Source organism: Ceratotherium simum, chromosome 22 (genome assembly GCF_057802395.1).
Source record: "Ceratotherium simum simum isolate JZ-2026a chromosome 22, ASM5780239v1, whole genome shotgun sequence".
Classification (NCBI taxonomy): Eukaryota; Metazoa; Chordata; class Mammalia; order Perissodactyla; family Rhinocerotidae; genus Ceratotherium; species Ceratotherium simum.
Window position 1 is genome coordinate 34,472,779 of NC_141921.1, and position 13,615 is coordinate 34,486,393.

The following is a 13,615-nucleotide window of genomic DNA, read 5'->3' on the forward strand; positions in this document are numbered from 1 at the left end:
TGGAACAGTTTTTAATGGCGTGATTTAAAACAGGTAGCTGTGTATTCCAGTAAGCCTGTAAATAATAGTTTTAGTTTAAATGCTGATTCTGTGTTTGCTTTAACATTGCGTGTTTTATTTTGAACTCTTTTTAAGTCTCTTTAAGGGAGGTGGTAACTCAAGGGAACAAACTCCCATAATGATATTACTTTGCTTTCTTGGGCTTGTGTTTTTAAATATTACACATATAACATTTACTTTTTTTTTTTTAATACACATTAATATTTTCTAATTTTATTTATTTATTTTTTCCCCCAAAGCCCCAGTAGATAGTTGTATGTCATAGCTGCACATCCTTCTAGTTGTTGTATGTGGGACACGGCCTCAGCGTGGCCAGAGAAGGGGTGCGTGGGCGCGCGCCTGGGATGCGAACCCGGGCCGCCGGCAGCGGAGCGCACGCACTTAACTGCTAAGCCAGGGGGCCGGCCCTGCATTAATATTTTCTAAACATAAAGCCTGGCATTCACAAAATTGTCAGCTGTAGAGATATTTTCTCTATTAAAAAGAATGATTCTTTGTAAGTTCAGGAATTCTCGATCTTTGGAAAAAAGTTGTAACCAATGCCCCCTGCCCCCTTATTCCCAGATTTATAGGATAAAAGGGAACTTTTTTGGAAGTTTGTTTGTCATTCTTCTGAATGTTGGCAGTTTAGGAATATAGAAAATGAAAAACCTATATACACATGTTCAAAACTGCTCTTTCCTAGAGCCCACTGTTGTAATTTTAGATTTCAGTGGCTGGAGAAGACTAGAGGATGACTAGAAGACTAGCGATGAGCTGTGGTGCTGTCCTACAGTCTTTCCACTCCTGTGGTCAAGCCACATGGGGCTTTCTGAAAAGTATGCCCTACCCCGGCCAAGAGAGGCCTAATGAAGGTGGTTATACCATGTTGGTTGAGACAGTTTCACAAATTTTTAATCTGAAATTTTAAAAATAATGCTTCTCATAATTTTTTTGTTTAAAGGGAAATTTATTTTATAATTGTAAATTTTGTATTTTTGTAGAACTCATTTGTGGGCCTCACTAACCTTGGAGCTACTTGTTACGTCAACACATTTCTTCAAGTGTGGTTTCTCAACTTGGAGCTTCGGCAGGCGCTATACTTATGTCCAAGCACCTGTAGCGACTACATGATGGGAGATGGTATCCAAGAAGAGAAAGGTTAGTGGGAATGGGTGTGGGGAGGGCTCACTTCTGAGTATATTGCCCACTAGATGACTTCTGAACGAGCCGAACAGAGGAAACTAACTTTCGAGTGCCCATTATGTGCCAGGCGTGGTGCTAGATCCTCTATATACGTTGTCAGGATTCGAAATCATTTTCCCTTTTTTCTGTGTATTTATCATTTATGCGCCGAAATGGCTAATATTCAACTGAAGGAAATGCATTTGATTTTTTTTTTTGTGAGGAAGATCAGCCCTGAGCTAACATCCATGCCATTCCTCCTCTTTTTGCTGAGGAAGACTGGCCCTGAGCTAACATCCGTGCCCATCTTCCTCCACTTTTTTTATGTGGGATGCTGCCACAGCATGGCATGACAAGGGATGCCTCGGTGTGTGCCTGGGATCCGAACCCGGGCCGCCAGCAGTGGAGCGCGCGCACTTAACTGCTATGCCACGGGGCCAGCCACTGATTATTCTTAAATAGCTTACATCTACAATTTTTCTATGCAGTATGCTGTGATTGTAGTCCACTAATTTCTAGTCATTGATAAAAATCAGTAAATAAAGCAGATAAGGTTACTCTTGTGCATAGTTTGAGAGACTTAATACTTCAGTGTAACCACAATCTTTTGTCTTGATTCCCATATAGGCTGACTTAGATGATACCCTCTAAAATTAAGATGAAATTCACTAACCTTGGCAAAATCAGCCACTAATATGTGACCACACTCATTGCAAATTTAGACAGAATCAGTTTCAAATTGTTCCACTGGAGTTTTTTTCATGCACAGTATGTGGATTGTTATTCCTACTTGATATTACTTTCTATTTAGAGATTATTCTCTTTGAGATGGAACTTTCATGGAATGAACCAAATTTTTCTCCTTCTCAAAGCTGAGGAGAGGAGGGAAGTGAATGTCTAAGATTACACAGGTCTGGGAGCTCCAAGTTGGGAACTTCTGACTCTTGCTCCCAGCTCTAAATCCTATGCTGTCTTTTATATGATCTGATTTGAGCACATGGCTCATGTCTTTGGCTCAGAGAGAGAAGAGATAGGATTTGACAATGGTAATGCTTTAGAGTCTTGGTCCCTGTTAATAGCAATCTTGGCCTTAAAACACAGTACTTAAAAATTCTTAAGTTTGTTTCCCCAAAGCTTTGTTTCTATAGTTCTGAATATTTAAATCTAGATTAATAGTAGATTATTTGAAGTACTAATATATATAAAGGATGAGTAGTGTAAAATGTATTATTTTTAGTTTTTAGCATTGTTTTACTGAAATGTAAACTTAACAATGAGAAGATAGTGAGATAACAAGTGAAAACTGAATTTGTATTTTATGAAATGATGTAACATGGCCTTCTTTGAGTATTGTGGCTTTAATGTGTATCCTCAAGAAATGTTTTGTTAAATTTCTAAATACTTAAATTTTTATATTTCACCAAAGTCCTTGACCTTCTTCTCTGATGAGAGTGTACATTTCTGTTGCTATCTTAACAGGCACAGTGCAGTGTAGTGGAAAGGGTTTGTGTTGGAAATGAGGGGATCTAAGTTCCTGTCTAAGATAGGAAAACCAGCAGAGCGTGAGTTAAGATCTTACAGAATGTCTAACCTGTAGAATAAGAGTTGGAGTAGATACAAACTTAACTTGAATAACTTTTAACAGCCTGCAAAGCCCTTGCACCCCCAGGAAGTCAGATTTTTATCTTTATTTTACAGACAAAATATTGACTTCCTGAAAGTCACAAATTGGTATGAAACAGAGAAAGAATAGGGAATTATCAACAGGAAATTAGAGTAATGGGGGAGTTGGTTAGTGAGGATTGAAAAGGACTTGAAAGAATGCAGGAATAGCAGAGGTAGGGAGCAGCCGCTACCCCTGTGGCTGAAAGAGGGCACCCAGGGAGGAGGCCCTCACTCCCACTGCCCAGGCCTGAGCTGAGGCCTCTATGGAGAGAGCACTGCCAGGGCTCACTAGATAGCCCAGAGGTGCTGAGATGCTTCAGTGGGGTCCCTGCTGGAAACTGTTCACAGGGATGTGCTGGTCCTCAGAACCTCTGCTCCGTCCCTCACCTGAGAGGGTGCCCAGGAGGTCGTTCTCAGGGTGGTCATCCAAGAGGAAGCGCATCACCAGAGGCATTGCACTGTGAAGCTAGCAGAGGAGGTGCTGGAGGGAGCTGCTGGCCACTGTTAGCTACAGGAACCTAGAGTCCTGAGACAGCTGCACCCCTCCCCACACCCCACCCCCTCACAGGAGGGAGACGCACAACTGAACCCTCCAGTGCCCTCTACTGACAAGACTTTTTAACCTTGCACTAGCTGGCAAAGGAGAAGTATTTGCAGAGCTCATCTCTGCTATCACAGAGCAGGCATAGAAGGGTGCATTTGGATCTGAGAGGCAATAAATTGCTAACCGGCACAGAAGATCATACTCAATTCTTTTGGGGCTCTTGAGATCCGTGCTTCCTATTTGCATACCTTCCCCCAACTCATTAAAATTTCAACTCGAAAGTTCTAGGATTTTTCACAGACATCGTTGCATTCTTCATTCAAGATTGAATCTCTATGCTTGAGATTCCTGTCGCTTGCTCTATTTGTGATGAGTCCACATTAAGGAGATTATGTTAAAGTATTTGGCCATCTTAAGGGAATTGTAAACATAGTGTATGTATGGTTTTATTACTGGAATGGATATTTCACTGGGATCTGACACTAGAAACCGTAGTTGTGATTGCTGTTGTTGTAATGCATGTAGCCTCTTGTCTTCAGGGGATGTGTCTAGACAGCTATGGCTGCCTTATTACTTCCAAAAGATGTGTGATTTCTAATTTGTTTCTTTTAAAGTTTTAAGACTATAATAAAACACTAATATAGTTTGGATGTAAGAGTGTTTAATTATGTTCTCATGTGAAGAGAAAGTACATTTTTTAAAAAAGAAAAGTCGCAGTTTCTGAAAAATAAACATATATTTTTTAATAGATTATGAGCCTCAAACAATTTGTGAGCATCTCCAGTACTTGTTTGCCTTGTTGCAAAACAGTAATAGGCGATACATTGATCCATCAGGATTTGTTAAAGCCTTGGGCTTGGACACGGGGCAACAGCAGGTAAGAACCTTCTTTTTTTTTTAAATATAAAAAGGTACCCAAGTGTTCCTTAGAATGTTTATAGAAGGAAATGAAGTGAAATGCTTTTTAAAAATTAATTTTTTTCTATTTTGAATTAGAGCATGTATTTACTGTCCAGTATATTACACATTTTCCTTGATCCCATTTCTGAAAATTCATATGTGGGCACAAACTGATTGGACATAGCTCAAGTCATTGTTCGAAAAGGCTAAGTTCAAAGTGTGGATACTTACTGGAATATTTAACTTACTACTATTTGTATCAGAAATTGAAAAGCAAGATACAATTTTTCTTTTTATTAACCCAAACTTGTGTTGTAGGATGCCCAAGAATTTTCAAAGCTCTTTATGTCTCTTTTGGAAGATACTTTGTCTAAGCAAAAGAATCCAGATGTTCGTAACATTGTCCAGCAGCAGTTCTGCGGGGAATACGCTTATGTAACTGTGTAAGTGTGTTTCAGCTTTTTTGTGGTACATTTTATTCTAAGACAGTTGCTCATATGTTATCTAACTTTCAGTTCAGTTCCAAGTTACAGCTTTCGTGGGCTGTCGTGGGACCTGAAATATTTATAGCAATACATTTCCATGGGAACATGTAAACAACTGACTTGATAATTGCCATTGAACCCATCCAGGTGTTGGGAACTGTGTCTGGTTGAGCTCTTACCATTTGCTTTGTGGCTGTAGAGTGAGCTGAAAGAAGAAGGTTGGTCCTGGCTGGAATACTAAGAGTAAATGTAAAAGAACTCTTAAAAATTTTCCTAATCATAAAATACACGGCCTCACTAATCACTTCCTTTTTTATTTTATTTATTTATTTATCTATTTTTGTGAGGAAGATCAGTCCTGCCAATCCTCTTCTTTTTGCTGAGGAAGACTGGTAACATCTGTGCCGATCTTCCTCTACTTTATGTGGGACGCCACCGCGGCATGGCCTGACAAGCGATGCGTCAGTGTGCGCCCCGGATCCGAACCCGGGCTGCCAACAGCAGAGTGCGTGCACTTAACCGCTATGCCATGGGGCGGGCCCATAATTTATTTTTTAAATATACGTAGTGTAAATAATTTCTGTGAAAGAGAACTAAGGTAATAAATGCTTTCCGTATTTCTGGGATGTAGTGCAATAGAACTTTGTTGCTTTTCCCACTTTGATCTGAATTTTATCACTCTCTTTTATTATAGTTGCAACCAGTGTGGCAGAGAGTCTAAGCTTTTATCAAAGTTTTATGAACTGGAGTTAAATATCCAAGGCCACAAACAGTTAACAGATTGTATCTCGGAATTTCTGAAGGTATTCAAATTTTGGTGTATATGTTGTTTCTGCTGATTAACAGCTAAATGCTATTCTGAATGGTTTTTGATTTAATGGATAAATTCATTCAACTTTTTCTACATATGAAGTGTCTCTGTTTATGTAATGATCTAGGAGAAACTTTGTAAATTATAAAACATTGAAGCAGGCTGTGTCTTAAAAAAATTTTTGGCTATTTCAGGTTATTTTCTATGTCAAATTATGTATGTGTAAAAATTTGTTCTGTGATTGGGTGTGGTAGAGTATTTAAGGAGAATTAAGCTCTTTTACCATCAGTTTAAGTTACCTTTTCATTTAATGAGAACTAGAATGTGTTGAATGCAGATATTTTTACATGAATTTGGTCCTTCTTCAGTCCCTCCACTCCATTTTTCTACTTTCTGTATGTTTAAATTTATGTAGAGCTATGGAAGTGGTTCCCTTTTGTTCTGAGTGGAAAAGGTGCAAAGAGGAAACCTTTGTTTCCAAGTAGGAATAGACACGTAGCAAAATAGATGATCTTATTACATAGCTTCCTTTCTTAAAATATTTTTGTACTTGCCGTACTCCTTTAGCACAGCCATTAGCATGCTTGAAGTAGTCAGTTATTGAATTCATTCAGCTAAATATTGATCGAGTGCTTACTGTGGTCAGGCACTGTTTCAGCTGTTGGGGATAATGATAGTGAATGAACAGACCAAAAAAATTGCCTTTAAGGAGCTTTTAATGTAGTGGTGTGGGAACCAGGGAGGGATAGTAAGATAAATTAAGGAAAATACATAGCGTGTCAACTATAATAAGTGCTGTGGAGACAAATAAAGCAGGAAAGGGGGATGGGGAATGTGGTAGGGAGGAGGGTGAGGTTGGCTGCAGTTTGAAATAAAATGATTGCGGTTCAGGGAGCCATGCAAGAATCAGGGAGAAGAGTTCTGGGCAGATGAAATAACAAGTGCAGAGCCTGAGACAAGAATGTGCCTGGTGGTTTGAGGAAGAGCAAGGCGGTCAGTGTGGCTGAAGTGAATAAGCAAAGGGAGAATGATAGAAGACGAAGCTATAGCGAGAACTAGGGACCGGATCAGATGGGGCCTGGTAGAGCTTTGTCAGAAGTTTGACTTCACTCTGAGTGAGGTGAGATGCCATTGGAGGGTTGTAAGCCTAGGCGTGACACATCTGTTTTAATACTGGGTGCCATCTTGAGAATAGGCTGAAGATGGGACAAGGACAGACAGAAGGAGTTGATGATGGCTTGGACCAAAGGTAAGCTGAAGAGGTGATAAGTAGTGTTTGGATGTTAGATATAGTTTCAAAGTAGAGCTGATATATATAAAATTTGCAGACTGGATATGGAGAGAAAGAAAGGAGTCAAGGATTACTAAGGTTTTTGGCCTGAGCAGCTAGAGGAATGGAGTTGCTGTAACTGAGATGGGAAAGATTGGGAGGAGGAGGTTTGGGAGAGGAATTAGGAGTTTGCATTGGGGCACGTTACACTTGAGAGGAATCGTTCAGGGGAGAAGTCAGGGCTGGATGAAATTGTCAAGGGAGTGAGAGAGAGATGACAAAAGACTGAGCCAGGGACATTCAAACATTAGGAAATATAGGGGCAGCTGGCAAAGGATGCTGAGGGGGACTGGCCAGTGAGTTGGGGAAAACCAGGCAAGCATGATATCTTGGAAGCCAAGTGAAGATAACAGTATTGTGTTACTTAACAATAATCTGTATCAAACAGCTATTATAAGGGCCAGCCTCGTGGCGTAGTAGTTAAGTTTGTCATGCTCTGCTCTGGCAGCCCGGGTTTGCAGTTTGGGTCCTGTGCATGGACCTACACCACTCATCAAGCCATGCTGTGGCAGACCCACTTCCAAACTAGAGGAAGATTGGCACAGATGTTAGCTCAGGGCCACTCTTCCTCACCCCCCCCCCCCAAAGGCTATTATAGAAGCAAAAGAAAAATTTAGGAAAAAGCCACTATTGGCTATAACGTTGAGTTTTCCTGTGCTCCTTTTTTAGCTTTGTCTCATGAATGTCACTCAGGTAATTTTAACGAAATGTATGTGTGTGCATATATACATGTATAAAATTTTGTATATATATAATTTTGTATTCTGGTGCCCATATGTAATTTCTACGTTTTTAAAATGGTTTTTAGGGCTAGCCCCGGTGGCCTAGTGGTTAAGTTTGGTGCGCTCTGCTTCAGCAGCCCGGGTTCAGTTCCTGGGCACGCACCTTACACCACTTCTAAGTGGCCATGCTGTGGTGGTGGCTCACATACAAAATAGAGGAAGATTGGCCACAGATGTTAGCTTAAGGTGAATCTTCCTTAGCAAAAAGCAAAAACAAAAAACATGTTTTAAGTTAATTTTGCATCAAAGTATATTTCTTTTTTAAACCTATTTCCTTAGAATTCCCAGAAGTGGAATTATTAGGACAAAGGACCTAAAACAAGTATTTTTAAAATCATAGATTTCAGAAAGTGCATCCTATTTTATTTATTTATTTTTTGTGAGGAAGATCAGCCCTGAGCTAACATCCGATGCCAATCCTCCTCTTTTTGCCGAGGAAGATTGGCTCTGGGCTAACGTGCATGGCCATCTTCCTCTACTTTACGTGGGATGCTGCCATGGCGTGGCTTGACAAGTGGTGCATCGGTGCGCGCCCGGGATCCGAACCTGCAAACCCTTGGGCTGCTAAAATGGAGCACATGCACTTAACCACTATGCCATTGGGCCGGCCCACATCAATTTTCAATTTACAAATTAATAATGTCACTGCTAAGCAGTGCCTATTACCTTATGTTGTCCTTCATTATTTATAAAAGCTTCATTTTTAAACATCTTGAGTGGGAGCTCTTAATTAAAATAAAATTATGCTTTACATCAAAAGTTTGATCGCTTCTTTTAAATCTTTTCATCTTCTAATTTTTTTTTTTAACTCATATGTCTTATTTCTGATCAGGAGGAAAAATTAGAAGGAGACAATCGATACTTTTGTGAAAACTGTCAAAGCAAACAGAATGCAACGAGGAAGATTCGCCTCCTCAGCCTTCCTTGCACTCTGAACTTACAGCTGATGCGATTTGTCTTTGACAGGTGAGTCTGTGTGAGCCGCGGTGCTTGTTGCTCATGGCGCACTAGTAGGTACAGGTTTTACCTTAGATAAGGTAGTAAAATGCTTATAATTTGAAACTCTAGATTTGGGGGTGAAAGTTCTAGATGGAGCCTGTCATTTTGAAATGCCAGTATTTCATGATTTTATCACAAAATTCTTAAAGAAGCAGCCATATATAATCGAGAATGGGAAAAGTAGAGAATCCTTATTTTTTATTCTAAGAAATTGTTAAAAACTGCATAGGAAAAGCAATCATTAGGTAGGAACCAAATTACCTTGACATTCTGTATTATTGTGTAAGGAACTAGAGTAAATTTTCCTATTAAACTACCCCCCACCCCCATGGGAATAGATCTTTTATTTTATAATTAAATTCAGGCAATGTTTACATGTGTACATTTCTTATATAAAGCAGGAGCGTCTGTGGGAGCTTTTTGTGATTAAATTAAGACTTTTGGAAATAACTTGTATTTGGAATCCGCACTTTAAATTTATACCTTTTAATCCATTAGTTATTTTTTTCCCAATTATAAGACAAGTATTATGTTTATGTCTAATCATACAGGTTTTTGGGCAAGATTGCTGAATGAAATCTACCTAGCTACTATGGAGTTTATTAAAATAGCTGATAGAGCTTGTACATTGTTTTATGTTTGTTTTAAATATAAATATAATTAGCTTTCTTGTTGGTTAGGCAAACTGGACATAAGAAAAAGCTGAATACCTACATTGGCTTCTCCGAAATTTTGGATATGGAGCCTTATGTGGAACATAAAGGTAATATTTTTACAGAGAAATAATAATTATGTTCAGAGACTGTAACTTGTGATGAATGCAGAATAGCGTTTACTACTAAATTTCATTTGCTAATCTCTGGGAACAAAAGCTTTTAGGTGAGCTGACATGTTACGCCCCTTTTCTGTGAGTAAATACATAAGAAAGATTAGACGGTTCATCAGTATCTGCCTAATTAAGAGTATAAAAGAATAAAAAAGACGTTTTACTGTCCTGAACCCACTCTTGATCCCTTAGTCTCAATACCATAGCTGTACTTCCTCGTAAAATTAAGAGTCTCCAAGCTGCCTCCATTCACAAGTTTTTTGTTTTTTTTTTTTTAACATTTTATGAAAAACATTAGGTGGCATAGTTGCAATATTTATGCTGTATTTCTTCCTGTCTGTAACCACTGATAAGTTTAGGATGCTGTGACATAGTTTCAACAAAAGTAATTTACTGCTTTTTCCTTTTGGTAGTCTTTAGCTTACCAAACAGGGTGATTCTTGCTAGAGAGAAAAAAATTGCCCTTTTGTTTCTCTTGCCCTGACTGGAAGAACTGTTTTTTTTTCCCTTTTAAGATTGATCTTACAATTTATGAAATTTTTTTTTTTTTCTTTTTTTTTTCTGTGAGGAGATCAGCCCTGTGCTAACATCCGCCAATCCTCCTCTTTTTTTGCTGAGGAAGACGGCCCTGGGCTAACATCTGTGCCCATCTTCCTCCACTTTATATGGGACGCTGCCACAGCATGGCTTGCCAGCAGTGCGTCGGTGCGCGCCCGGGATCCGAACCAGCGAACCCCGGGCGGCCGCAGCGGAGCGTGCGCACTTAACCGCTTGTGCCACCGGGCCGGCCCCTGAAATTTTTAGTATAGAAATTACATCATAAACTCAGTCTTTGCATAAAAAGTTTCTGAAGGCAGCTTTCAAGAGAAACAAGCCGTAAATCAAAACCTTTAAAAGAAATGATTGGGGAGGTTGAGAATGATGTGTTAAATATTTAACCTTTAAAATGTGTGATGCTCTATCAGTACTGTGGTTTAAAATTTGCACCTCCGTGGAATAAGGAAACTGCTATAGACTGCTGCTGGACTTTGTTACTATTCTATTTGGCTGAATGAATAAACTTAGCTGTAGCTCACTTTATGTAGTAGTTTGCTTCCTGCCTCCTTTGTTCGGTTAATTGTTTGAAATTAGAAAAGTCTGAGAGCCTAGTGGTTTCTCAGGGGCCAGACACTTAAAGAGATGTAAAATTAGCACTTTCCTTAAGTCTGCTGTAGGATTTTGAATAGTTATTATTATTGTTATTAAATTTATTACATATTTGTCCAATTTGTACTGTAAAGAAAACAAGGAAGATATTTATCAAATAGACTTGATAGGTCAAAATACCTGTAGAAATTTTTAATTTTAGTGTGTTGGTTTACTAAATGTAGTCAATTCTTAATTTTTAAATAGAGAAATAAAAATTGTCTCCTTTTTTAGAGTTGTTAACTAGGACTGGTAAAATTAATCTGGTAGTTTGTAGTTATAGGCCTGTTTTTTTTACAGACTTGTAATGTTTGCTATATAAAGGTACTACCTTATATAGGTAGAATCTAAAAACAAATTAACTTTTGGTTTATTTTTTTATTTTTTGTGAGGAAGATCAGCCCTGAGCTAACATCCATGCTAATCCTCCTCTTTTTGCTGAGGAAGACCGGCTCTGAGCTAACGTCTATTGGCAATCTTCCTCCTTTTTTCTCCCCAAAGCCCCAGCATAATATATAGTTGTATGTCACAGTTGCACATCCTTCTAGTTGCTGTATGTGGGACGTGGCCTCAGCATGGCCGGAGAAGCGGTGCGTCGGTGTGCGCCCGGGATCCGAACCCGGGCCGCCAGCAGCGGAGCGTGCGCACTTAACCGCTAAGCCACGGGGCCGGCCCTTAACTTTTGTTATAAATGCATAAGGTTTAGTTCATTCTAGGTAATTTGGAAAATTCAGAAAGCATAAAGAAGAGAAATAAAGACCACCTACAATTCTATCACGCAGATAACCATTGTTTACATTTTCCTCTATGCTTTTTGTTTGTTTGTTTGTTTTTGGTGAGGAAGATCAGCCATGAGCTAACATCCATGCCAATCCTCCTCTTTTTGCTGAGGAAGATGGGCCCTGAGCTAACATCCATGCTGATCTTTCTCCACTTTATGTGGGACGCTGCCACAGCATGGCCTGACAAGCAGTGCCTTGGTACGCGCCCAGGATCTGAACCCAGGCCGCCAGCAGCAGAGCGTGCGCACTTAACTGCTACGCCATGGGGCGGCTGCTATTTTCCTCTTTTTTTTGTGTGTGTGTGTGAGGAAGATCAGCCCTAAGCTAATATCCGTGCTAATCCTCCCCTTTTTGCTGAGGAAGACCAGCTCTGAGCTAACATCTATTGCCAATCCTCCCTCTTTTTTCCCCCAAAGCCCCAGTAGATAGGTGTGTGTCATAGCTGCACGTCCATCTAGTTGCTGTATGTGGGACGCGGCCTCAGCATGGCCGGAGAAGCAGTGCATCCATGTGCGCCCGGGATCTGAACCCGGGCCGCCAGCAGCGGAGCGCGCGCACTTAACCGCTAAGCCACAGGGCCATCCCCAGTTGTTTCTTTAAATAGTGAGCCTGCAAGTATACAGAGACCTATAGACGGAGGGATCCTCATTCCTTGAACATTTAGCTCCGGACTCAAGTCCTGCCATGTTTTGTATTTTAATAGCCCTGTAGACCACTTTGCGAGTCTGGTGAGAGAATTAAATTCATGGAATTTCAGAAGAAACCAAATATATTTAAATACAGTTATCAAAATACTAAGACAAATCTGTGATACAATAATATAGGTGCCCCTTAAAGACTAGGTTCCAGTGGCTGATAAAAACTACCATAATTCTGAAATTGATGAGTATAATGAATTGATGAGTATAAATTCAGGTTACCGGTGGTAATGTGATTTGAAAATTTTTATGTTATCTATTGGTAATAAAGTCATAGTCACTGCTAATACTTCTCTGGTTTATTGTGTTCATTAATAATTTAGGGAATACTATTAGGAACTCTTGTTGTAGACCATCTTTCCAACTGACCTCATAACAACTTTTCTCCTTCGCTGATCCTGTCTTCCACACTTCCTCAACCTTTCTGAGGGTCATACTGTGCCTTGTCCTTCCGTAGTTTAAATTTCATACCTCTCACTCTCTCCTATTTTTTTTTTCTGTTTTTCTTGTAAAATATACCACATTCATAAAAGTTCAAAATACAGAAATGTGTGGCTTGGAGAATTATCACAAAGTGAACATCTGCTTGAGCACCACGTGGGTCAAGAAAGAGAACTGTCCAGTACTGCAAAGCTTCCCTTGTCCACCTCCTAATTCCAGCCTCCTTCTTCCCCCCAAATATAGCCACTAATCTGACTTTTATGGCAATTACTCCCCCCCCCCCCCCCCCGCCTATTTTTTGCTTTGGTGTTTCACTATATAAGTTTACATCCCTAAACATTATGGCTTAGTTGACCCTTTTTCCTCCTGGGATATTGCCAGGTGAAATGTAACCCACAATTAAATCTTACCCTGCTGCCCCTGCTCCTTTATTTGGGCTGTTGAAGGTAGCTGGAGAAAAACACCATCGTAGGTGTGTCCATCTGCCTCTCACACTGTTTTATTTTGGAGAATTTCAAATTTATGCAAAAGCTCTAGTCCAATCTTGATCTTTTGCCTGGGCCAGTTAGCCCGTTTATACTTAATGTAATTATTGATATTTCCTTTAATTCAAATTTGCATCAGTTTTCATAGTTTCCTATTAACTTGCATACCATTTTCAAGCTTCTTGTTTCTCTAAACGTAGAAAGCCTAGTTTTATAATCCATGACTGACATTGTTGGAATATTGGGCAGGGTTACTTCTGCTGTCTGGGCTGGTTCTTTTAATGTTGCCATGTTTCTTCTGTACCTGATCATCTTTGACCGCGTGCTGGTTATTGCACATGGAAAATCTCTTTTGGGGATTCCCTTAGGGCTGGGATGATGCCACCTCCTCCAGAGAGACCTTAGTTTTATTTCTGCCAGGCTCCTGGGGTCCCTGCTAGTTAGGCAGCGTCACAAAC

At 39.8% G+C, this 13,615-nt stretch overlaps 1 protein-coding gene across 6 annotated transcripts in view; it reads left to right on the forward strand.

Annotated features, from left to right (window-relative positions):
* Window positions 1-13,615, forward strand: part of USP48 (ubiquitin specific peptidase 48) — a 91,984-nt gene that overhangs the window by 29,475 nt on the left and 48,894 nt on the right. For all 6 annotated transcript variants that reach the window (XM_087446620.1, XM_087446624.1, XM_087446619.1 and 3 more), the window contains exons 3-8: window positions 1,044-1,200; window positions 4,183-4,310; window positions 4,652-4,776; window positions 5,513-5,621; window positions 8,574-8,707; window positions 9,421-9,503. In XM_087446620.1, the coding sequence (XP_087302746.1) occupies window positions 1,044-1,200; window positions 4,183-4,310; window positions 4,652-4,776; window positions 5,513-5,621; window positions 8,574-8,707; window positions 9,421-9,503 (736 nt within the window). The remainder of the gene's footprint in view (window positions 1-1,043; window positions 1,201-4,182; window positions 4,311-4,651; window positions 4,777-5,512; window positions 5,622-8,573; window positions 8,708-9,420; window positions 9,504-13,615) is intronic.